This window comes from Boleophthalmus pectinirostris, unplaced genomic scaffold (assembly GCF_026225935.1).
Source record: "Boleophthalmus pectinirostris isolate CB_2022bp ecotype Guang Dong unplaced genomic scaffold, ASM2622593v1 HiC_scaffold_10, whole genome shotgun sequence".
In the NCBI taxonomy this organism is placed as follows: domain Eukaryota; kingdom Metazoa; phylum Chordata; class Actinopteri; order Gobiiformes; family Gobiidae; genus Boleophthalmus; species Boleophthalmus pectinirostris.
The window spans coordinates 2144796-2172120 of NW_026570971.1; the positions used below are offsets into that span (position 1 = coordinate 2144796).

Consider the following 27325-nt stretch of genomic DNA (forward strand, 5'->3'; position numbering starts at 1 on the left):
CACCTCAGTTTGTCTTCGCTCCTTTTCTCCTTCTCTTCTTCTTTCCGCGACCTCAAAAACCGACTTTCTTTTGCGGCGAACTGGTCCTGGATTCTCGTCCAACATCGCAACAAACTTTATGCGAACTGCGAGAGCCACAATTAGAAAAAGCCTCTAAGAACTGCTGCATAGTTACCTTAGAAACGTAGGGAGTTTGATTGACAACCTGACAGCCAATAGAAAATGAGGCAGCCTCGTTTTCTATTGGCTGATGTTTATCTGGCCTAGTTGATCAATTTTCTTTCTTTTTTTTTGGTCATCATAATTACAAGGCTGCTGCGTCTCTGTAATGGTATTTTAAACTGTCATTGACAATTAGAAACAAATAAAAAAAATCCTCCATACAACCTTTAAGACGTAGAGGTCCTGGCTCCAACGTCAACGAAAAATAAAGAGCCTTCGAGCCAAACACAAAGAGGCTAAAGATTCAAACAAACGAAACGGCTGTGGACGTGTGATCCGTCCATTTAACCAAGAACCGGACCAGATTTTGGGAGACGAGCCCAGCGTTTAGGCGAACCTTAACCCCAACCCTCCAATGCTCATGTGGGACGCTTTTGGAGCATTTAAAGTTCACACTGGAGATCACATACAAGTCGCATTTCATTGGAAATGTGAAACTGAAAATGTGAAATTTGAATTGAGCATTAAGCCCTGGAGCCTGAACGTAGACTTAGGTGAGAAGTGAAACGTATTCAGTCCAAAACCTTTGTTCTGTTGACCAAATTAAATGACCTTTTGAGAAATATCGGGGCAAATTATCAGTTTTTGTGTAGTAGGACTTAAACCAGGGGTGTCAAACATACGGCCCGGGGGCTGGATCCGGCCCTCCAAGACCTTTAATCTGGCCCTCGGCTGATTTTCTACTAAAATATTTGAATTTATTGTTAATTTTCTGTGGTGTTTATCACAGCAGCGTCTCCAGCGTCTCTGTACGTATGAAGACTTGTCTCTTTCCAAACGCTCTTAAAGGACGATCGTTTTGACTGTTGACCGTGACACCCTCATCAGAAAAATGTCCAACATGAGAAAAGTGGAGCCGAGTGCAGGATTTTAAAGTTTCAGGTTGTTCATAATATTATAATATTTTGTAAAAGAAAGAGTTCATCAATTAAAAAAAAGATTTCTGTAATAGATTTGTGTTTCTCTGCACAAATATTTGAACTTATTGTTATTTTTGGGGTTTATATGACATGAGTTTACTGATCCGGACACATTTAGGATCAAAGTCGGTTGGACACGACCCCCAGAACAAAATGAGTTTGACACTCGTGATTTAGACTTTTTATTGCAATAATAAGAACATAAACATACAACCAACCACATAATCAACAATCCTTTTAACAACTTTGTGCTTTTTCTTTTTCAGAGTTTTGAGAAGAACCACCACCACCGCCTGGATGCAGACCCCGGCCTCTATGGTAATGGGCATCGTATTTGCCCCGTTAGGTCTCGTCCTGGTCTTCACCGCGGCCATCACCCCGCAGTGGCGAGAGGGACAGGCCCGTCTCGCCGTGTCCGGACCCGACTCCGTGCTCCGGGCCGGACTGAGGCCTCACCGACTCGGGGTCCGTCCTGGCGCGGTGGAGGCTCTGCTCTTGGTCCGCTCGGATGGTTTGTGGGAGAGCTGTCTGCAGATGGCGCCTCCGGAGCTTAAACACTGTTGGCCGGTGTCGGGGGCTTACCAGAAGGATCCGCGGGTCCGACTGGCGCAAGGTTTGACGCTCACTTCTCTGTTCTTGTGCGGGACGGGCATCGTTTTAGCGTGCATCGGCGTCCGCTGTTGGAAGGACTTACCGCTCAGAGGCGTCGCTGCCACGGGAGGTCTGCTGATGGTCTTTGCCAGTCTGCTGAGCCTGACCGCGCTGTCCGTCTACACCCACAACCTGAGCCGCCTGGGACTGCACGACCACAGCTCCCACCGGCACACCCAGCTGCACCTGCGCCCCGCCGGGTCGCTCTACTTCGGGTGGCTGGGCTCCTGCTTACAAATGCTCGGCGGGGTGGCGCTCATGTTCAGTTTGAAACGGCCCAAATGCCCCACGTGCCCCGCCTGCCCCGAGCTGCCCGCCTGCACCTGCCCCGAGAGCAGCAACAAGGCCAACATGGACGTCTACGAAGTCAGCTGCTAGAGAGGGTTTAACTCTGATGTTGTGAAGATTTACACCAGGGGTCCCCAACCTTTTTTGTGCCACAGACCGGTTTTATATCCGACAATATTTCATGGACCGGAGGAGATTGGGGGTGTATGGGAGGAGGCACCATTCGCAGTGGTTAAGTCCTGGCTAAATCTTATTTTAGTCCTGTTTTAGACCTGTTTTTAGACCTGTTTTTAGTCCTGGTTTAGACCTGGTTTAGTTCTGGTTTAGAGAAGAAGCCCACGCAACGTACGGGAGGAAGGAGGGTCCCCTCGACATAGGGGAGGAGGGACATTTCGCGCGACCTACAGGAGGAGGGACGGTCTGCGCAAACGTATATGAGGGGGGTACGATCTGCTCGACGTACGGGAGGGAGGGACGTTCCACGCGATCAACGGGAGCGAGGGATGTTCCCGGCGACATGTACGGAGGAGGGACGTTCCATGCGACATACGGGAGGAGGGACGTTCCGCTCGACATACGGGAGGAGGGACAGTCCACGCGACGTACGGGAGGAGGAATGGTCCGCGCAAAGTACAGGAAGAGGGATGTTCTGCGCGTCATACGAGAGGAGGGGATATTCCGTGTGACGTCATACGGGAGGAGGGACGGTCCCCACGCGAGGGGGGAACGTTCTGCTCGACCAACAGCAGAAGGGACGTTCCACGCAACCTAAGGGAAGAGGAACATTCAGCGCAGCGTACGGGAGCGGTGGAAGTTCCTCACGACGTACGGGAAGAGGGATGATCCACAAAGCGTACGGGGGGTGGATGAGTAGGGGGCATTTCGCTCTACCTACGGGAGGAGGGACGTTCCATGTGACTTACAGGAGGAGGGACAGTTCCCCTGGCGTATGCGGGGGGGTGATGTTCCGCTCGGGAGTAAAGGAGGGGGGAACGATCCACTTGGGGTATGTGAGGGACGGCTCTCGCTTTCACAGCCCAGTACCACAAGACCACGGCCCAGGAGGTTGGGGACCCCTGATCCACACACAGACCCAGACTAAACACAAATAAATGATTCCAAATAATAAGCTGCAGCGTCGACACAGTGAGATGTTCTAGTCTTTCACCTTCGTGCTCAGTGGTTCATGGGAGTTTGTCACAGTCCAGGAGCTGAGTAGTTTCACACAGGTCACCGAGTGCAACAGCTCAAATTTAGACCAATCGTAGCTCTGCCTGGTCATGTTATCAACTCGATACTCGGTTAGTTTAATTCCAAAGGAGTTAATAAAAAGAAAGTGCTTATTTCCAGATCTCAAACCAACATGCACAGAAACGAGAAAGAGAAACACGTTCCTGACTGTAGCTCTGTCCGTCTCTGTTCGTTTTCCGTGAGCTTGAGCAGCGTCGTAAATGAATGTATTTTGCTTTTGTCAGTGAAAAATAAATGTTTAATGATCTGTCGTTGTCAGAATCTGTAACAATAAAGCTGCTTCTGTCACTGGTACAACTCAAGAGGCTGAGACTTTTATTTTGTAAGTGCCAAATGTTTTGTCCCTAACTGCAGAACTTGCACAAAGAGCAGCTGAACTTTCATCCAGTTTAGTTTTTTTTTTAACGCTGTAAATCCAGATGTCGTGTTTTTCCTGTAGAGCGGCTCTGAACACCCGTGACAAGTGCACTTAGACCAGGTCAGGTCAGAGCAGAGACAAACCGCCCAAAGGTCCAGGAGCCTCGGGCGGCGATCACCTCTTTGCTCTGACCTCTGGGTTCCATAAAGAGGCGTCTGATTGCTCCAGGCTCAGAGGACGGTGTGAAATTAAATAAAACAGAAAGAAAAAAGAAAAAACTAAATTAAAATCACGTTGTCGTTGGTGTGGCGTTTTCATACACAGGTTGGAGAAGCTTTTACGCTCTCGTTCACGGAGCAGCCCCGGGTGAATCTGCGAACGGCCGTGCGCAGGATCAAGAAAGTCCAGGCTTCTTTTGAGACTCTGATTGGACGATGGCGACGATGAGGACGATGGCGGCGCCCTGCACAGGTGGTAAATCTGTGCGCGGCTTCACGTGGAGCTCGGAACAGATCGTTACGTACGAGTGTGAGTCGATAAATGTGAGCGCGTAAGTGGACCGATCTTTTAGCTCACACGTCTTTCTTACCCGACACCGCACATGCCTCGTGCTGTGGGTCCAGAACTGGTCCAGAACTGGTCCAGAGCTGCTCTTCAGTGAGCCGCACAGTGACACTTTAATTTTCTGCTGACAGTGTCCCAAAGGTGCTTAGACAAGGGGATGAATTTTGCCATTATTTGTAGAATTTTGAAGATCCTGAGGGACTTTCATAAATTGTTGTGGTGTGTATGAATTAATTACTATATTAACTAAAGGGACAAATGAGGACACAAATATTCCTCTAGTCACAAGAGTCAAAGAAACAGAAACAAACAGCATTATTATTAGTAAAATGAAGGCAAGAGAACTAAATATGTACTGTTTGTTATTAGAGATTAATGAGACGGAAAGATGTGATTTACCAATGATAATATTTTTTAATCTAGTCCTGAGTCTTCGTTAGATTTCCACTCTAGTCTCTTTGACGTGGACTCTGACATTGACCCTGCTCCTTCCAGATCTGGACTTTGCAAACACATCTGCATCACCTCAGCTCTGTCTTTATTTGCAAACTGGATTCATCACAGAGCAGGTCCATTAGGGAGCATCATTTGTCCAAGTTTTTGAAAAAAATGTGAAAATCAATCTGTACCTAGTATCAATTTTTTTTTTTTACGATTGCCAAAGTAAAGTTTCGTGAAAAATTTCATGAAATTCTTCTTGATGTCTACAGGGTCTAACAAACCTCTGAAGTTTAGTGTCTGTGGTCTTAAATCTGAGCAGAAAAATCTTTTTTTTTTCTTTAATCACATCCTTATTCTTTCTGTAAACTTGTGTTTCCCAAACTCTGAGTCGTGCCTGTGACTGAGACGCTCTGGTGACGTCACACTCACTTCCTCCACTTTTTTATACAGTTTATGATCACGACAGAAAGAACAAATGTTAATAATAATGATGATAATAATAATAAATCATATATAGTTCTTTTTTGGACACTCAAAGACACTTTACAAACAAATAATAATAATAACTTTATGTCTCTCGTTTCATCTTTGGACTTTGTGGATTTTGGATCATCAAACACTCAAAAAACACTCAAATTCTTGACAAAATGATCATATCTTAGAAAGTTATGAAGATAGAGATCTAAAATTTGTACCAAAAGATGCAACAGCAACATTTATATTCAACTTTCACTGACACCAGAGCACTAAATGGATTATTTTTTAAGTTATTTGAGAAAAACTGATTTTTTTCTGCCAGATATTTGTTGGATGGAATTTAAGAGATTTGGTGGAATTGAGCAAATATCCCACAGATTTTATTTTATTTGGTTTTGTCACATTTTAAAACTGGGTACAAGTTGAATTTCTGCAGCCTAAAGCCCGGGGCACTTCTGCAGCTTCTGACTGGGCGACGGGGGTTTTGAAGGAGCGACACTTCGCAGAAAAGTTTGCAAGAAGTGAACCAAATGTGACACAGTGTGAAAAAATCTCGTTATGTGGCTGCAATTAAACCAAATAGTTTTTATTGCTGCGGCGAGTTAAACTGGTAAAGCCTCATTTCACGGAAGGGGTTGTTGAAAGAATCACTCTGTGTGATTAAACTAATAGGCGGTTGTTGCAGAGCCAATCCAAACTCACCAGGTAAAAGGTAAACGCATTTGACGACGGCAATCAGGCTCTAATTGCGCTGCCGTTGTGTCCTCGGGCGAAATTCTTCACCTCAGAGTTGAAGGGTTAAGAGGAAATGATCGTACGGGACGATACCGAGAAGCAAAAAACAGGACAGACGCTGAATGCAAATTTACAAAAGAGTCAACAGGTTTGTGGAGAGTGTGGGGAGAGCGGCCTGGAGGTCTGTTCCACAACATGAAATGGAAGATTTGTTTTGAAGATTTGTCAGAATAGAACAACAAGTGTCGTCTGTCTTAATAAAACTGTCAAAAACCTGTGAACAAAAGAAAAAAGACTTGCCCGACCTCTGCTTAGAAAGATTTTTGAGCACTTTTACGGTTGAGTTTAGGGATTCATCAGTCGGTTTCCACCTGTGTGACGTCACCTGAGCGTCTCAACGACAGGTACGACTCAAGTTTCCAGAAAATATAAGGATGTTATTAAAGAAAAACAGATTTTTCAGACCACAGGCTCTAAACTTTAGAACAGGCATGTCCAAACTACGACCCGTGGGCCAAATGCGGCCCTCGGACAAAGTTTTCTTGGCCCTCAGGCTTTCAGGAGAATTGGCCCAAATTACCTTGCATCAATGAAAACTTTACTTTTTATCGCAAGTTTTTAGAAAATCTACATTGATAAAGCTAATATATAATATTTAGTGTGAATGAAAAAAAGTCTGATGTCTCATTCTAACGCGTTAAACCTGCACATATTTAATTATTCACTGTACTGAGCACCAGTCGACGGCCTCGATCGACCCTCTGCTTTATCTGGGTTTAGATTTGTGGCCCTTGATTAAAAACGTTTGGACACCCCTGGTTTAGAGGAAGAAAACTCGTTTATGCGACACATTTGACATTTTCACAGTTTTGAAGATTAAAATTGGTCTGTTTCATATTATCGTTGCACAAGAAGTGGTTTAAAAAAGACTTTCAGCGTCACAGCCGTGATTTAGCCTTTATTTTAATTGAACATATATATCTGAAATATATCGTATTGAATCATATCGAATCGTAAACTCACTGTATCAAGATATGTATCGTAGTTTATGTATCGAGATATGAATCGTATCTGCAACTTCTTAATGATATCCAGCCCTAATGAAATGGAAGATTTGTTTTGAAGATTTGTCAAAATAAAACATCAAGTGTCGTCTGTCTTAATAAAACTGTCAAAAACCTGTGAACAAAAGAAAAAAGACTTGCCCGACCTCTGCTTAGAAAGATTTTTGAGCACTTTTACGGTTGAGTTTAGGGATTCATCAGTCGGTTTCCACCTGTGTGACGTCAGCAGAGCGTCTCAACGACAGGTACGACTCAGGGTTTGGGAAACACAAATTTACAGAAAGAAGAAGGATTTTTATTAAAGAAAAAATGATTTTTCAGCTCAGATTTAAGGCTTCTGCAGAGGCTTGGTGGACCCTGTAACATCAAGAGAATTTCATGAAATTTCTCATGGAACTTTACTTTGACAAGTGTAAAAACTAATTATACTAGGTACATATGTTATTAAGTTCCTTTTTCAGACCAAGAGTTTGTTTTCATACCTGACAGTTTCGACTGCTCTTCCTCAGAGTCTCGTGATGTTTCTGTGTCGTGTCTCTCAGTTGATGTAAACAGGTTTTGTTTGTCTCAGTCTTCGTCTCGGTGGAGGCAGGACGACAGCGCCACCTGCAGTCCCACTTCCTCAGGACAGAATCCAGGTGTGTGAGAGTAAAAAAGCCCCTCGTCCCGGTTTATCGTCCCGTGGGCACATTTCTGTATTTCGATTAGGATTAGGATCCATTCGCTCGACAGTAGGCAGGTACTTTTTTATTTAACCAATCACTGCTGTTTGATGAAGACGAAGGTAATGCTCCAAATCCCGTAGGAAGAAGAACAACTGGACCCGGTCCAGCAGAAGTAAACAACAAGGCCAAAACTTCAAGTTAATTCATCTGATATAAAACAGTATTGAACAGATACATATGTACTCGAGTTTATCAAACTGTTGACCTTTTTTCTGTTCCATTTTTGGTTCTAAAGTTCCATCCGTTTTAAACAGACCATGAATGAAACATGGAACAAAAATTATTTCCCAAATTTCAAAGACCCAAAAATCATGTAAATAAATGTTTGTATTTCATCATATCTTGTGTTATTCCATCTTTGAACTGTTGATGAAGGGACAGGATTTAAAAAAAAAAAAAGTATTTAAAATGATAAAAATTTGACATATTTTATAGAAATATTTTCCTTTCATTTTGAAGTAATATTAAAGTATTTGGAAGAAAAAAGTGACAAATGATGTAAAATCCTGCACCTTCTACTTGTTTGTACAATTTTCCCTCCGTTACTTTTCCCTCCGTTACCATGAACTTTCTTAATAAAAAATCTCATGAGTCAAAAAGTCAGAGGTTTTTCAACCTAATCTTGTACCATATGGTAGAAAACTATATGAAGCAAATATTCAAACCAGTTTGTTAAGGATATGGAAGTGAGAACCAAGAGTTATCACTGTTTGGATTTATTGACCAAAAAGTGCTGCATATTTCATTCCCTCCGTTACCAACATGAGTTTTTTAAATTTTTTGTCTTGAACTTGAAAGAATCTCACAGGTTTAACTTGACCCTGTTGGAGTGTAACTCTTTCCTACATTCTGATACTTTACTTATTTCAATAGTTCCTCTAGTTTCTGAATAAGAGACATTTGAATGTCAAAAATCTGCCCCTGTTTCCTCCGTTAACACTTGACCAAACCCAGAGACGTCTTTCTGGTTGATAAAATTCACCAAACATTCTCTTTGTTGCGGCTTTAAATCCTCGATGTCGGGAATCGTCGCCAACACAGAATGTCTGACTCTTCGCCAGGGTTTTTGCAAATCGTCTAGTGTTTTCTGATTCCAGATTTGGAGCATTTCAGACGTCAGGACCAAACAGCAGCGATTGGTTAAATTAAAAAAGTCCCCGCCTCCTGTCGAGCGAACGAATCCTAATGCTGCAGGTCACACGGTTTGTACGAAGTGAAACCGGCTGATGAATCAGGTTCACGATCTGCAAACTACAGTTCTGATCTGTGATTTTATCGTCATTCTGGATCAGCAGATCAGTCAGTCAACAAGAAAAAATCTTCATTCATGTTCAATAATCCACTTTTATTTTGTGATTTACAAATATATGTTTATTGACTTGGGATGAAGGTTTTTGAAAGTTTGACTCTGGGAAACACTGAACTAGACTTTTATAAACTTTACAGAAACGCTTAAGCACATTTCTTAAAAAATATAATTTGTTAAAATATTAAAACATTATACATCACTGGGCAAATCCCCAAAATGTTTAAAATATCAGTTTGTTGTCGTTGTCGTCGTTTCATCGTCGATATAAATGTTTTTTATTTTTATCTTTTTTCGTGATGGTTGATTTTAAAGCTCAAAGAACAAACCCCAGAGGGACGAGTACGAACTTTAAACTTAAACACAGTTGGTGTTTGATTCATGTCGTCGAGGTCAATCTGTGTGTCATTCGATCATTTGTTTTTCAAAATAAAACCAAAAATAAGAAAATGAAAAAAACAATGATTTTCTTCATGATTTGTCTCCAAAACCAAATGAAAAAAAAAAAAACAGACAATGATTTGTTTTTTCAGTTTTTGATTTTGTGTTTAAATGAAAAATGGAAAAATCTCATAATGGACTAAACCAGGACTGAACCAGAACTGAACCAGGACTGAACCAGGACTGAACCAGGATTAAAATAGGACTAAAACAGGACTAAACCAGGACTAAGTGCCAGGACGGGCCTGGAGTTGCGCTCATGTGGACTGCTGGGTGATCAGGTCTGAAACCAGGACCAGACCAGAACTGAGACCGGGACCAGGACCAGGATTGAGACTGAGACTGAGACAGGACCAGACCGGGAATGAGACCTGGACCCGACCAAGACCAGACTGGGACTTGAGACTGGGACCAAACCAGGATTGAGACTGGGTTCAGACTGGGACTGAGCCCGGGACTGAGACTAGGACTCAGACTGGGACTGAGACCGGAACCAGACCAGGACTGAGGTCGGGACCAGACCAGGACTGAGATCGGGACCAGACCGGGACTGAGACCAAGACTGAGACCAGGACTGAGACTGGGATTGACCGGTTTAGTCCTGGTGTAGTCCTGTTTTAGTCTTGGGATCAGTCCTGGTTCAGTCTTGGTTCAGTCCTGATCTGGTCTCGGTCTCAGTCCCAGTCTCAGTCCTGGTCCTGGTCCTGGTCTGGTCCTGATCACCCTACAGTCTACATCGGTAGACTCGTTTAGTCCTGGTTTAGTCCTGGTTTAGACCTGATTCAGTCCTCGGTTCAGTCCTCGGTTCAGTCCTGGTTTAGACCTGGTTTAGTCCTGGTTCAGTCCTGGTTTCGACCTGGTTTCGACCTAGTTTAGACCTGGTTATTCTTGGTTTAGTCTTGGTTTAGTCCTGATTCAGTCCTCAGTTCAGTCCTGGTTTAGTCCTGGTTTAGTCCTGGTTTAGACCTGGTTTAGTCCTGGTTCAGTCCTGGTTCAGTCCTTTAGACCTGGTTTAGTCCTGGTTCAGTCCTGGTTTAGACCTGGTTTAGTCCTGGTTTAGTCCTGGTTTAGTCCTGGTTCAGTCCATTATGCATTTTTTCCATTTTTCATTCAAACCCAAAATAAAAAACAGAAAAAAACAAATCATGATCTTTTTTTTTCATTTTGGTTTTGTAAACAAATAATGAAGAAAATCTTTGTTATTTTTTTTTTCATTTTCTTATTTTTGGTTTTATTTTGAAAAACAAATGAACCAACGACACACGGTTTAGGGTGAATCACTCCACAGATCCTTTCACTCTTGTTCATTTGCGCTCACAGTTTGTCGTGGTTTTTCTAGGTCCAGTAAAAACAGAAATATTTAAACTTTAATCCAGGCACTTTTCTCTTTCCGTTAAAGTCCGTCCGTCTTCACGCTCAGATGTAAAAGTAATGCTCCGTCTCTCCCGTCTCGGACATCTCGCTCAGCTCCTGGTTGATGGACTCCTGAAGCGAGCCCAGGTTCAGTTCAAACTGGGGACTCGTCTCCGCGGAAACGGGCGAAGATCCGTCGTGACCCGGCTCGAGCGTCGCCGCCGCCGCCTCCTCCTCCTCCGGCTCCGCGTCCACGAGCTGCTCCCCGTCGCAGAGCATCAGCCGGAACGCTCCCCGCTCCTCCTCGTGCCTCGCGTTCATCCCGTCCCCGTCGGACGCCGCCGCCGTCTCCTCCCCTTCCGTCCGTTTCTCCGCTTCCTCTTCTTCCTCCGTCGTTGCCGCGGCGACCGTCTCCGCGGCGTCGTCCGAGTTTGGTCTCCGGGACGCCAGCTTCTCGATGTCGTGGAGCAGCTCCTCGTTGTGCTGCCTCCACGTGCGATACTTGGCCGCGCTCAAGTCCGACTCGTCCAGGAGTTTGTTGATCTGCAGGAGTTCGGCCTCTTTAGCCTGAAATTTAAAAAAATTAAAATTAAAATTAAAATTTAATTACACGACTATTACAGAACTTTAAGATAATCTCAACAAAATAACTGTGAAGATGAAGAAGTTTTGCGTCGTATATGGACTAAACCAGGACTAAACCAGGACTAAACCAGGACTAAACCAGGACTGAACCAGGACTGAACCAGGACTGAACCAGGACTAAACCAGGACTGAACCAGGACTAAACCAGGATGAACCAGGACTAAACCAGGACTGAACCAGGACTGAACCAGGACTAAACCAGGACTAAACCAGGACTGAACCAGGACTAAACCAGGACTGAACCAGGACTGAACCAGGACTAAACCAGACTGAACCAGGACTGAACCAGGACTAAACTAAACCAGGACTAAGGACTAAACCAGGACTAAACCAGGACTGAAACCAGGACTAAACCAGGACTAAACCAGGACTAAACCAGGACTGAACCAGGACTAAACCAGGACTAAACCAGGACTAAACCAGGAAAACTACTAAACTGAGACTAAACCAGGACTAAACCGGACTAAACCAGGACTGAACCAGGACTGAACCAGGACTAACAGGACTAAACAGGACTGAAAGGACTAACAAACAGGACTAAACCAGGACTAACCAGGACTAAACCAGGACTAAACAGGACTGAACAGGACTAAACCAGGACTGAACAAGGACTAAACCAGGACTAACCAGACTAAACAGACTGAACCAGGACTAAACCAGGACTAAACCAGGACTGAACCAGGACTAAACCAGGACTGAAACCAGGACTGAACCAGGACTAAACCAGGACTAACCAGGACTAACCAGGACTAAAGACTAAACAGGACTAAACCAGGACTAAACCAGAACTAAACAGGACTAAACTGAACAAACTGAGACTAAACCAGGACTAAACCGAGACTAACCAGGACTGAACCAGGACTAACCAGGACTAAACCAGGACTAAACCAGGACTAACCAGGACTAAACCAGGACTGAAGGACTGAACCAGGACTAAACCAGGACTAAACCAGGACTAAACTGAGACTAAACTGAGACTAAACCAGAACTAAACCAGGACTAAACTGAGATAAAACCAGGACTAAACCGAGGACTAAACCAGGACAGAACCAGGACTAAACCAGACTAAACAGACTGAACAGGACTAAACCGAGGATAAACCAGGACTAAACTAACCAGGACTAAACCAGGACTAAACTAACCAGGACTGAACCAGGACTAAACTGAGAATAAACCAGGACTAAACCAGGTCTAAACCAGGACTAAACCAGGACTAAACCAGGTCTAAACCAGGACTAATCTTGGACTAGGACTTGGACTCTAGTTCCGTCCCTTATAGCCCGAAAAATACAGTTCAAGGGGCAGTCAGTTTACAATTTGAATAATTCTCTTCAAAATTTCAGGCCAAAAATAAACAAATAAATAAACAAATAAATAAATAAACAAATAAAAATAAAAACCTGACAGGAGCAGTGAGGTAATAAAATGTAATATCAAGTCAGACTGGGCTGGGCAAAATAATAATAGTTTAAAAAATGAAATGGGATTCAGTTTAAATTTATTGAAATGTTTTATATAAATGATTTGGATTTTACCGCGTGACGTTTGCTTGTGGCGGCGGTTGTTGTTGTGTTGTTGTTTACCTTGAGCGTGCTGTGCAGCGTCCGGAGCGTGTGGACCTTCTCGTTGATCACCGGGTTCTTGCAGCGTTTGATGAAGGACCTCCTGAAGTGGTCGTGGGTGAAGGGCTGATCCTGCCCCATCAGAGACACGCCGCCCTCCTTTATGTTGTTCAACATCTGACCCATTTCATCCACCGGACCTGCTCACCACAAACACTTTAAAATCACTTTAAATCACAAAACCACAAACACTTTAAAATCACTTTCAAATCACAAAACCACAAACACTTTAAAACCACTTTAAATCACATCACCACAAACACTTTAAAACCACTTCAAATCACATCACCACAAACACTTTAAAATCACTTTAAATCACAAAACCACAAACACTTTCAAACCACTTTAAATCACATCACCACAAACACTTTAAACCACTTCAAATCACAAAACCACAAACACTTTAAAATCACTTTAAATCACAAAACCACAAACACTTTAAAATCACTTTAAATCACATCACCACAAACACTTTCAAACCACTTCAAATCACATCACCACAAACACTTTAAAATCACTTTACATCACATCACCACAAACACTTTAAAACCACTTTAAATCACATCACCACAAACACTTTAAAACCACTTCAAATCACATCACCACAAACACTTTAAAATCACTTTAAATCACAAAACCACAAACACTTTCAAACCACTTTAAATCACATCACCACAAACACTTTAAACCACTTCAAATCACAAAACCACAAACACTTTAAAATCACTTTAAATCACAAAACCACAAACACTTTCAAACCACTTTAAATCACATCACCACAAACACTTTAAACCACTTTCAAATCACAAACCACAAACACTTTAAAATCACTTTAAATCACAAACCACAAACACTTTAAAACCACTTTAAATCACATCACACAAAACACTTTAAAACACTTTAAATCACATCACCACAAACACTTTCAAACCACTTTAAATCACAAAATCACAAACACTTTAAAACCACTTTAAATCACATCACCACAAACACTTTAAAACCACTTTAAATCACATCACCACAAACACTTTAAACCACTTTAAATCACATCACCACAAAACACTTTCAAAACCACTTTAAATCACATCACCACAAACACTTTTCAAACCACTTTAAATCACATCACCACAAACACTTTCAAAACCACTTTAAATCACATCACCACAAACACTTTCAAACCACTTTAAATCACAATCACCACAAACACTTTAAAACCACTTTAAATCACATCACCACAAACACTTTCAAACCACTTTAAATCACATCACCCACAAACACTTTCAAACCACTTTAAATCACATCACCACAAACACTTTCAAACCACTTTAAATCACATCACCACAAACACTTTAAAACCACTTTAAATCACATCACCACAAACACTTTCAAACCACTTTCAAATCACATCACCACAAACACTTTAAAACCACTTTAAATCACATCACCACAAACACTTTAAAATCACTTTAAATCACATCACCACAACACTTTCAAACACTTTAAATCACAAAACACAAACACTTTAAACCACTTTAAATCACATCACCACAAACACTTAAAAAACACTTCAAATCACAAAACCACAAACACTTTAAACCACTTTAAATCACATCACCACAAACACTTTCAAACCACTTTAAATCACATCACCACAAACACTTTCAAACCACTTCAAATCACATCACCACAAACACTTTAAAACCACTTTAAATCACATCACCACAAACACTTTAAAACCACTTTAAATCACATCACCACAAACACTTTAAAACCACTTTAAATCACATCACCACAAACACTTTAAAACCACTTTAAATCACATCACCACAAACACTTTCAAACCACTTTAAATCACATCACCACAAACACTTTAAACCACTTTAAATCACATCACCACAAACACTTTCAAACCACTTTAAATCACATCACCACAAACACTTTCAAAACCACTTTAAATCACATCACCACAAACACTTTAAAACCACTTTAAATCACATCACCACAAACACTTTCAAACCACTTTAAATCACATCACCACAAACACTTTAAAACCACTTTAAATCACATCACCACAAACACTTTAAAACCACTTTAAATCACATCACCACAAACACTTTAAAACCACTTTAAATCACATCACCACAAACACTTTCAAATCACTTTAAATCACAAAACTAAAATCTGTCGCTGACGATGAAGGTTCAGCCTCATCAGAACATCAGGAACTTTAGGTTTTTCACAGTTAAAGATTCAACCAAAGATTCCTAAATCAGTCCTAAACCAGGTCTAAATCTGGACTAAATCTGGACTAAACCAGGACTAAATCAGGACTAAACCAGGACTAAACCAGGTCTAAACCAGGACTAAACCAGGTCTAAACCAGGACTAAACCAGACTCCAGGACTAAACCAGGTAAACCAGGACTAAATCAGGACTAAACCAGGACTAAACCAGAACTAAACCAGGACTAAACCAGGACTAAACCAGGACTAAACCAGGACTAAACCAGGTAAACCAGGACTAAACCAGGACTAAACCAGGTCTAAACCAGGACTAAACCAGGACTAAATAAACCAGGTCTAAACCAGGACTAAACCAGGACTAAAACCAGGACTAAACCAGGACTAAACCAGAAAAACCAGGTCTAAACCAGGACTAAACCAGGAAAACCAGGTAAACCAGAACTAAACCAGAACTAAACCAGGACTAAACCAGGTAAACCAGAACTAAACCAGGGACTAAACCAGGTAAACTAAACCAGAAAACCAGGTAAACCAGGTCTAAACCAGGGACTAAACCAGACTAAACCAGGTCTAAACCAGGTCTAAACCAGGTCTAAACCAGGACTAAACCAGTAAACCACCAGGACTAAACTAAACTAAACCAGGTCTAAAACTAAAACTAAACCAGGACTAAATCTGGAAACTAAACCAGAGGTCTAAACCAGGTCTAAACCAGAACTAAGCCGGGACTAAAGCAGGTCTAAACCAGGACTAAATCTGGACTAAAACCAGGACTAAACCAGGTCTAAATTAGAACTAATCCAAGACTAAACAAGGACTGGATCAGGATTTAATCAGAACTAAACCAGAACTAAATCCATGCTGTGTGGAGGAGGCCAAATCCAAGCAACATTTGATTTTTGTTTCTCATTTTACGAGCAAAAAATGTTTTATTTTTCTTATTTCAAGTTCAGTAAGATGCATTTTCATATTTTAACTACAAAAAGTCTTGTTCCACTGGCAGATCATTTTACTTTTCAAGTGAAATTTACTCAAATCTTGATCAAACCTTCTTAATTCAAGTCATCGTAACTTAATAAGATTTTAGTTTTTGCAGTGTTTGTCCTCAGTATGTGACAGTGAATAGTTTTTTACGTTCGGTTTTGACAGTTTTTGAGCAAATTAGAGTTCGTTTACATCAACAATTCTATTTAAAATCTTCACAAAACGACTTTTTTTTTGGACATTTTAGTTAATACAACCAGATAAATCTACTTCTTTTATTTAAAACACTCAGAATTGTAAATACAACATGAAAAATATCTAAAAAAATATATATATAAATAAGTGAGCCAGAGGGAGTGAGTTTCATACCTGTGTTTTTGCTGCCCCCTGCTGTCGGACTCGGTAACGGCTTTTGGGTTTTGTCCTTTTTTCGAGGATAAGTGTTGTAATTCATTTTCGGCTGAAGATGAGAATAATATTTTGATCAAAACACAAATTATGGTAAACAAAAAATAATAAAAATAGTAAGTATGATGTTTGAAGTTTCACCTTGTTCCTTCGTCCGGGCGAGGGCGACCGCTCGCTCTCCGACTCCGTCTCGCTGTAACACTCTGGACGCACAAACAAAAACAACTCTGAGTCCATTTTAATCCGAGTGTGTTTTATTTTTACAACGACGACGAAAATAAAAACAACAAAACCCCCGTTCAGTGTCTTCGCTCGGCTCCGCGTCGCCATAGCAACAGGAAATACCTCGGTCCAATAATAGGAACAGAGAGATGAAATAACGGTGCAGTGACCTCGAGTAAAAGCCTCGTTTTATGTTTTATGTTTTATGTTTTATGTTTGAAGCGTGGAGTGTTTTATGAGAATCACACAGATGCGTTTGGTAAAAGTGAGTGGGTTGAACATAAATAATGAGATTTGCGATGATTGTAAATGTGTGGGAGGTGCTGTAGTAGTAGTAGTAGTAGTAGTAGTAGTAGTAGTAGTAGTAGTAGTAGTAGTATTTCTGTGTTTGTAGTATTACTGTGTTTCCAGTCTCTTTCACAGACAAAATTTCTAAAAACTTTTCCACGATTTTTCATGACCTAAAGTGGATTTTCCAAATTAAAATCAGCATTAAACCAGGACTAAATCAGGTCTAAATCAGGACTAAAACCAGGACTAAAACCAGGTCTAAACCAGGACTAAAACCAGGACTAAAACCAGGTCTAAACCAGGTCTAAACCAGGACTAAACCAGGTCTAAATCAGGACTAAAACCAGGAGTAAACCAGGTCTAAACCAGGACTAAACCAGGTCTAAAACCAGGTCTAAACCAGGACTAAACCAGGACTAAAATCAGGGCTAAACCAGGTCTAAACCAGGACTAAACCAGGTCTAAACCAGGTCTAAACCAGGACTAAAACCAGGTCCAAACCAGGTCTAAATCAGGACTAAAACCAGGTCAAAACCAGGTCTAGACCAGGTCTAAACCACAACTAAAATCAGGACTAAAACCAGTAAAACTAGGACTAAAACCAGGACTAAACCAGGTCTAAACCAGGTCTAAATTAGGACTAAAACAGGACTAAACCAGATCTAAACCAGAACTAAATCAGGACTAAACCAGGACCAGACTGATACCAAGACCAGGACCAGACCAGGACTGAGACTGGTTTACTCTTGGTTTAGTACTGGTTCAGTACTGGTTTAGACCTGGTTTAGTTCTAGTTTAGTCCTGGTTCAGTCCTGGTTTAGTCCGTTACCCTTTTTTTTTTTTTTTTTTTTTTTTCATTTAAACACAAAATTGAAAACTGAAAAAAATGAATCATTATCTGTTTTTTCATTTTGGTTTTAGAGACAAACGAACGAACGAACGAACGAATGAATGAATGAATGAATGAATGAAGTAACTGAACTATGAGGATTATAAATTGTTAAATATTAAATGTAAAAGTACAATTCTGTTCTTTACCTTCTTCACTGCTGGGGCCTGTGTGCAGCTTCCTGTGCTTCTGGATCGATGTGATCAGACAATTTATCCATCTACAAAACAAATACACAACTAATCAATATACAACTAATCAATATACAACAAACAAATACACAACTAATAATCAATATACAACTAATCAATATACAACAAACAAAATACAACAACAATAATCAACAATATAACAATACAACTAATCAATATATACAAATAATAATAAAACTAATACAACTAATAATATACAACAAAATAACAACTAAAAATATACAACAAAATATACAACAATAATAGAAAAATAAATAGAGAACAATAAATAAATAAAATAATAATATAGAACAAATAAATATATACAAAATAAATATAGAACAAATAAATATAGAAAAAATAATATATAAAAAATAATAAATAGAAAAAAAATAATATAGAAAATAAATATAGGACAAACAAATAAATAATAGAAAAATAAATATAGAACAAAATAAATATACAAATAAATATAGAACAAAATAAATAGAGAAAAATAAATATAGAATAAATAAAATAGAAACAAAATAAATAGAAAACAAAAATAATAGAAAAAATAAATATAGAACAAAATAAATATAGAACAAAATAAATATAGAAAAAAATAAGATAAATAGAACAAAAATAAATATAGAACAAATAAATATAGAACAAAATAAATATAGAACAAAATAAATATAAACAAATAAATAGAGAACAAATAAATATAGAACAAATAAATATAGAACAAATAAATATACAACAAATAAATACACAACAAAATAAACACTCACTGTGAACTTTGCTGAAATGCAGTTTACAAAACCAGTTTTTCGATGAAACTGATAATTGCACAAATTATAGTTTACAGCTGCTTCCCTTTTATAATCACACACAAATCATTTGCATAAAGATGTAGAAATGCAGATCATTCTTTGCATGCTGCTTGTAATTAACGATGTTTTAATAAGACAGGACGTTTACTCTCACACTCCTCATGAGCTCCTAACGCTGAGGTGACGAGACTAAAAACATACGGGTCGTCCACGAGTTCATTTCAGACGCAGAATTGATGATTCTGACCAGATTTAAAATGTTTAAATTTGTGGATTTATAGTAAACGGAACAGGGAAATGAGCGACACTTAGGCCTGTCCCAATAATTACTACTTTAATATCTGATAGATGAAGCAATTGTGGATAATCCTGCGTCAGAGTTACTGTGTCACTGGACTGTGCACATCACGTAAAACATGTTTATCTGTTGTTCCACTGGCAGCTTCACGATAAAACAGAAAACAGGACAAACAGGTGCACAACATTCAAATTAAAGACATGACTAAGACAAATAAAGATTAGTTTCAATATCAACATCATCGTTTATCGCCTGTATTTTCATCAGAATTAAACCACAGTCAGTGAAAATTCATGGATCATCACAATATATCAGATTATAAGTCTCTGTTTAAATGAAGAGTTTTGGTGCAGCAAGAGCTAAAAAAAAACACAGAGGGAACTACATAGACCATGATCCTTTGCTCCATTTCAGTGCAGACGACAAGAAGAAATAACAGTTCGAACACTTTTAAGTCTTAGTTCTTTGGGTTAAGTCATGTCGAAGCTTTAAGAGGAAAAAGAAGCAGATTCACAGTTTTTTATCGTGAAAATATTGTACAGAGAGATTTGGATATTTTTACATCTCATATCGTGAGCTTTCTCATGATATCGTGAGGTTCAGACTGTGACGATATCGTATCGTGACACTTGGATGTCGTTACACCTCTAGTTAATTCTGTAAACATCAGTTAAATCACTTTCTCCATCACTGCTCTGTGGACGTCACAAAGCTGCAGAATGTAAGAACGAACTTCTTTTAAAATACAGAAATAACTTCTATTTGAGACATTTACAGAGTGAAAAGACTTTTCAGATTCAGGTGAGATATTTCAGTTTGTGGGTGTGGTATAAGAGTAGGAGGAAGAAGGCGACGTTCAGACTGCAGGGCTTAATGCTCAATTCCGATTTTTTTGTGAAATCCGATGTTTTTTCGAGGTCGTTCACATTTCCAATTAAATGCGACTTGTCTGTGACTCCAGTGTGAACGGTAAACGGCCCGAAAGTGTCCCACATGTGACACTGGAGACACGACGACGTCAACCGCATGGTCAACCGCAGCGAGCGTCTCTGTGTTTACGGAAGTTGTCCAAATATGGTCGCGAGCATCGAGCACCTGGAGATTTTACAGTTCCGGTTTCCGCCTGCTTCAGCGCAGAATAGTGACGTTTGTGTCTTGTTGATGACGTGTAGGTGGATGAATGCACTTTGGCCGTTCAGACTGAAGTCACATGTCAAAAGATCAGATATGTATCAGTTTCAGGAGCACATATCCAAGTGTCCTGGGTCACATTTGAAAAAATCTGATCTGTGTGGTTCAGACTGACATTAAAAGATCAGATACAGGAACATAGAGACCAAAAAATCGGATTTGGGTCACTTCAGGCTGCAGTCTGAACGCAGCCGAAGTGTCTGGGGTGAAGGAAGTCTGGGAGTCTCTGCTTAGACCAGTCATGTCCAAACTATGGTCCTCTTGGCCCTCAGGCTTCCAGGTGAATTGGCCCAAATGACCTTGCATCAATTAAAATATAATTTTTCACTGCAAGTTTGTTGAAAATCTTCCTTGATGAAGCAAATATTTAATATTTAGTGTTTGGTTTTAAGGATCTTACATGAATAAAGACTGAGGCTCATTCTAACGTGTTAAACCTGCACATATTTAAATTATTCCCTGTACTGAGCTCCAGTCTGTGGCCCTCGATCGTCCCTCTGCTTCTTCTGTGTTTAGAAATGTGGCCCTTGATTAAAAAAGTTTGGACACTCCTGGTTTAGACTGATGCCCCGGATACACGGAAGAAAACAGATGATGGATGAAAGTATAAGAACATTAAACAACGTTGAACAGCCTCTTAACGCCGACTGTCACAAATATACGACAAAGCGTTTGGATGGAGACATAAACCGAGACAGACTGAACTCCCCCAGTGTCGGTTAGACCAAGTGCAGGACTTTACTACGAACCTTTGGCTCGTGTTTCTAGTCGTCACAAATTTTTTTTAGTCAAATTAATAATCTCACTTTAATTTACCATCGAGTCAAAGGCAAAAACACACACAATATTTTTCTTTTTTATATCCCGTTAGACTAATAGCATAATTAATAATAATAAGTCTTTTTTTTTTTTTTTTTGGCGTATTTTTGTGTCTAACTTTACTCTCCTCTCACTGCTGCTTCACTCTGTCTTATTACCTTTGACCTCAGCTGATCAGAACCACTGTTAGAGTCTAAAACACAGGTGTCAAACATAAGGCCCGGGGGCCAGATCCGGCCCTCCAAGACCTTTAATCTGGCCCTCGGCTGATTTTCTACTAAAATATTTTTAATTATATTTTCTATTAAAATCTTGTTAATTTTCTGTGGTGTTTATCACAGCAGCGCGTCTCCAGCGTCTCTGTACGTGGCCCCTCCCACCAGAGCAGCACAAATGAAGACTTGTCTCTTTCCAAACGCTCTTAAAGGACGATCGTTTTGACTGTTGACCGTGACACCCTCATCACAAAAATGTCCAACATGAGAAAAGTGGAGCCAAGTGCAGGATTTTACAACAAAAATGAACTTATTCCTATTTACATACAAGTTAAAGTTAAAACATTGTGTTGAGATTGTATTTTCCTTAAAGTTTCAGGTTGTTCATAATATTATAATATTTAGTAAAAGAAAGAGTTCATCAATTAAAAAAGATTTCTGTAATAGATTTGTGTTTCTCTGCACAAATATTTGAAACTTATTGTTATTTTGGGGTTTATATGACATGAGTTTTGTGATCCGGCCCCTTTGGGATCAAAGTCGGTTGGACACGACCCCCAGACCAAAATGAGTTTGACTCACCTGGTCTAAAATCACTGTCTGCCTTTGTCGTCTCTGTACAATATCAATAAAAATACCAATGTGTTTGCAAAAAAAAATGTGTTTTTTCTTGTTTTCTGAGGCAACTGTGTTATTACACCATCGACACATGTGTATAAATCCAGTGTTCAGGTTCATGTTTACATAAATTGCATTTGAAAACATGTTCTGAGACTGTGGGACTCACTTGCTCATGTCGCTGACGTGGTCGGCGGCAAAGAAGAAGTTCTGAAACCGTGAGTGACAAACTTTGAAAACACTGAGGAAAAACAAAAGACAAAGATGCAGATGTTTATTACAGACAAATGTAAAAGCACCTGTCATGAGTCGCACTGTCAGGTGATCAGTGAACAGTGTTGGGAAGGTTACTTTTAAAATGTAATCCCCTACAGATTACAGATTACACACACCAAAATGTAGTTTGTAACATAATCTATTAATTACTTAAAGTGAGTAATGTAATCTGATTACTTTGGATGACTTGATATTGTCATGTTTTTTAAAACTACATTCATGTTTGTTCTTCAAATTCTCCATCAACAGGTTTTTGCTGTAAAGTAGCAAAGACGAGTGTCGTGGTTTTCATTTTCATTGAATTAATTTTCTGTTCTTACCTGGTTTTATTTTGTATTTTTCTAGCCGTGTGTGTTTTGACTTCCTGTTTATTACCTGTTTGCTCCGCCCTCATGTGTCTCACCTGTGTCTCGTTCATGTGTCTGGATATAAACCCTGTGTTCTGCTTCGCCGCTGTTGGTTCATCGTCATTGTGACTCGTGTCTGTTTTGGGTTTTGTGTTTGTTCATTAAACAACTTTGGAAATGCAGTTTTGCATTTTGGGTCCTACTTCTGCTCTAGACGTGACAACGAGGATCTGAACAGAAGATGTTTGTCAGTTTAAAGACGATAAAAAAGCCCAGACTTTCCTTAAACATATTAAAAATATTATTGATAGAGAAATTATTTTTATACAAGATCACTGCTGCTTTAAATTATGTTCACACTACTGTTAGTGTCATAGTGTTTAGACCTGGTTTAGACCTGGTTTAGACCTGGTTTAGTCCTGGTTTAGACCTGGTTTAGACCTGGTTTAGACCTGGTTTAGTCCTGGTTTAGTCCTGGTTTAGACCTGGTTTAGTCCTGGTTTAGTCCTGGTTTAGACCTGGTTTAGTCCTGGTTTAGTCCTGGTTTAGTCCAAAATGTGAAAACAGAAAAATACCACCCTGTAATCCATTTATTCCAACAAAGTAACTGTAATCTAATTATCACTCACTGAAACAGTAACTGTAACTGAATACATCAATTTGTACTCTGATTACTCTGGTACATGTAATCTGTTACTCCCAAACACTGTCAGTGAAGAACCAAAAACAGAACAGGACACATGTTCTTCTGTGAACTGAAGTCACACGAGCTGTTTACAGTTTAAGGTAAATGACCTCACGGGCCAAATATAATTGTATCGTGGCCAAATTTGGCCCCAGGGCCTGAGTTTGACACGTCTGATCTCAGTGGATGTGTTTGTTTAAGCGACTGGTTTTACTGTAGGTTATGTGTCTGTGCACTGATATGTGCAGTGTCGAGGAGTAACAGATTACATGTACCAGAGTAATCAGAGTACAAAGGATGAGTAACTGTATTCAGTTACAGTTACTGTTTCAGTGAGTGGTAATTGGATTACAGTTACTTTGTTGAAATAAATGGATTAAACGGTGGGATTTTCCTGTTTTCACATTTTGGGCTAAACTCCCTTTTTTTTTTTTTTTTTTCTTTTTTTTAGGTAATTTCACTCATTGACGGAAACTAAACCAGATAAACTAGATCTAAACCAGATCTAAACCAGGACTAAAACCAGATCTAAAACCAGGACTAAAACCAGGTCTATCTAAACCAGGACTAAAACCAGGTCTAAACTAGATCTAAACCAGATCTAAACCAGGTCTAAACTAGATCTAAACTAGAGCTAAACAAGGACTAAACCATCCTCGTCTTTGCTTCTCTACAGCAAATCCAGTAATCCAAAGTAATCAGATTACATTACTCACTTTAAGTCATTTAATGGATTCTGTTACAAACTACATTTTGTTGTGTGTAATCTGTAATCTGTAGGGGATTACATTTGAAAAATCACCTTCCCGACACTGGATATAACATGTTGAGGTGAAGCAAAGTTAAAAAAAAAAGAGGATTTATGAATTCATTTACCCTTGAGAAAAAGACAAAACAAATTGGCCACGAGTAATTTGGACCTAAACAAAAACTCGGCATGAGAAGGATTAAGACCTGAAGGAAGAACTTTGGGTCTTAAACTTGAATAAATGTTCTAAATAAATCATTTGTTTGAATTGGATTTGTTATGGTCTTTCCAGTCGTGTAAACAGTGAGTTTGGGAAAAGCTCTGAATCTTATATTTGTCCAAAACCCCAACAGAGGAAGGAGGTCTCAGACAGCAGGACACTTCACTGCACCTTTAAAAAAAAACTAAACTCTACGTCTCCTTTAACGTGGAGTCCAGCACAGTCCAGTCCTCACAGATTTCATTTCGTTTCATATAAAAACTGCACTTACTATTTTCTTTTGTGTTCGCCGGCGCTTTCAATGTTGTAGCTGGAAATGTTGATGAAGCCTTCGGCCTTTTCGTCCTGTAACACGGAAGAAAAAACATGATCCTCGTCTGGAGTCATCGGACACTTGTACAAGCATCAAGAATGTCAGACTTCAGGTCATCGCACAATTCATACGGGGAAGGATTTTCCAAAAAAGTGATCATCAAACCTCCATGTTTGTTTTCCCAGTGGGACGAGTCTGTTGTCAAAGTCGATCTTTTCAAGTCTTTTGAACCATTTCACTTTTGTTTCTGGTTCTGATATTGTCATAGTTTTAGTTTTGGGATTCGGACGTCGTTAATTAATACGACGAAATATAAGGGTCAGATTAAAAAAAAAAAAAACATGCTGGTGCTACGAGAATAAAGTCATAACATTTCAACATTAAAGTCGTAATATTATGAGAATAAAGTTATAATTTTACGAGAATGAAGTCGTAATAAAATCAAAGTCAAAGTGAAAAATGCGGCAGAAGAAGAAACTTGTTTTTCAATATAAAACCAAAAATAAGAAAACGAACAACAATTTTCTTCATTATTTATGCCTCCGGACTGAACCAGGACTGAACCAGGACTAAACTAGGACTAAACGAGGTCCGAGACCAGACCGGGACTGAGACCAGGACTTAGACAAGGACTGAGTCAGGGACCAAGACCGAGACCGGGATCAGACAAGAACTGAGACCAGGATTGAGACTGGGAACAGGACCAGGACTGAGACTGGGACTGAGACCGGGACCAGACCAGGACTGAAAACGGTTTAGTCCTGGTTTAGTCCTGGTTTAGTCCTGGTTCAGTCCTGGTTCAGTCCTGGTTCAGTCCCGCATCGCATTTTAAAGTCACGGAAACGCCATTTCCCATTTCCGTGACTTAAACCAGGACTAAATTAAGACTAAACCGTTTTCAGTCCTGGTCTGGTCCCGGTCTCAGTCCTGGTCTTTCTGGTTTGGTTCTGGACCTGGTTTAGTCCTGATTCAGTCCTTGTTCAGTCGAATGAACGAATGAAACACAGATTCTTCTCCTTTACAAAATGCTCCAAATTCTCCACTCAGACTCTGAGCAGCCGATGTTCTCCTGATATTAACACTTTATTTTAACTACCACTTTATTCTCATAAAATTACGACTTTAATGTTGAAATGTTACGACTTTATTCTTGTAGCGCCAGCATTTTTATTTATTTTTTTATCTGACGCTTATACTCCCTCGTAAATTAACGATGGAGCGATGACAAAACAAAATCCTGATCCGTCGCTCAACTTTGTTTACGAATTTAAAAAGTCAACACCAAAGTGAAAGTCTCCAACTGTTCACCAAGAAACACCTTCCACTGCAAAGACCAAGACGTGATGTTTCTGTAAAACCACAAGAACAAGAAAGTGCAGCTCAGTCTGTTTGTCTTCTGCTCCTCTACATTAACAAACGGATTTTGTTTTGTCGTCGCTCCACATACAAAATGTTCTCTGTAAACTCGGGATGATTTCTTAGTCAGACAAATGTTTCCTTTTTGGTTCTTCCTGTGGATCAATCCTGCCCATCACCTTCACCTTTCACTATTTTTCAATTCCGTTGGGAAGAGAAACAGTTTGAACGGAGGTTTGAGTCACACACATCTGATTCACTTTTGCATTTATGAAGTTCACAAACACATTTCTCGAGTCGTTTTCCGCTGTTAGAACATCAACAACCACAACAATTAACGACGTCCGAATCCCAAAACTAAAATATGACAATATCAGAACCAGAAACAAAAGTGAAATGGTTCAAAAGACTTGAAAAGATCGACTTTGACAATAGACACGTCCCACTGGGAAAACAAACATGGAGGTTTGATGATCACTTTTTTGGAATCACTACTGTTTATGTGTATTTCTGTATTATCCATGCAGTCCTGGTCTTTGTATCCCTCAGTCTCATATACTAGATTTCAGTGTCAGGGAGTAACAGATTACATGTACCAGAGTAATCAGAGTACAAATGATGAGTAACTGTATTCAGTTACAGTTACTGTTTCAGTGAGTGGTAATTGGATTACAGTTACTTTGTTGGAATAAATGGATTAAACAGAGGGATTTTAACTGTTTTTACATTTTGGACTATATCCAGGTTTTCTAAACCAGGACTAAACCAGGACTAAACCAGGACTAAACCAGGTCTAAACCAGGACTAAACCAGGACTAAACCAGGACTAAACCAGGTCTAAACCAGGTCTAAACCAGGACTAAACCAGGTCTAAACTAAAACCAGGTCTAAACCAGGTCTAAACCAGGTCTAAACCAGGACTAAACCAGGACTAAACCAGGACTAAAACCAGGTCTAAACAGGACTAAACCAGGACTAAACCAGGACTAAAACCAGGTCTAAACCAGGTCTAAACCAGGACTAAACCAGGACTAAACCAGGACTAAACCAGGTCTAAACCAGGACTAAACCAGGTCTAAACCAGGACTAAACCAGGACTAAACCAGGTCTAAACCAGGACTAAAACCAGGACT

General features: G+C 39.9%; 2 protein-coding genes across 4 annotated transcripts in view; one reads left to right on the forward strand and one right to left on the reverse strand.

Annotated features, from left to right (window-relative positions):
* Nucleotides 1-1439: 1439 nt before the first annotated feature.
* On the forward strand, nt 1440-2171 carry cldn23l (claudin 23-like). The gene has a single exon (XM_020926822.1). The coding sequence runs from the start codon at nt 1440-1442 to the stop codon at nt 2169-2171; it is 732 nt and encodes a 243-aa protein (XP_020782481.1).
* Nucleotides 2172-9020: 6849 nt separating this feature from the next.
* The window catches only part of cnksr1 (connector enhancer of kinase suppressor of Ras 1), an 88278-nt gene continuing 69973 nt past the window's right edge, over nt 9021-27325 (reverse strand). For 2 of the 3 annotated variants that reach the window (XM_055158765.1, XM_055158769.1), the window contains exons 15-21: nt 24795-24868; nt 22417-22488; nt 18250-18320; nt 16840-16901; nt 16660-16750; nt 13025-13203; nt 9021-11363 (exon numbers count right to left, since the gene is read on the reverse strand). In XM_055158765.1, the coding sequence (XP_055014740.1) occupies nt 10860-11363; nt 13025-13203; nt 16660-16750; nt 16840-16901; nt 18250-18320; nt 22417-22488; nt 24795-24868 (1053 nt within the window). In that variant the 3' untranslated portion in view covers nt 9021-10859. The remainder of the gene's footprint in view (nt 11364-13024; nt 13204-16659; nt 16751-16839; nt 16902-18249; nt 18321-22416; nt 22489-24794; nt 24869-27325) is intronic. The other variant, XR_008632877.1, reaches the window with a different exon arrangement.

What these genes read in the sequence shown, in the direction of transcription:
- cldn23l (XM_020926822.1), top strand. Translation starts at nt 1,440, where the DNA reads ATGCAGACCCCGGCCTCTATGGTAATGGGCATCGTATTTGCCCCGTTA.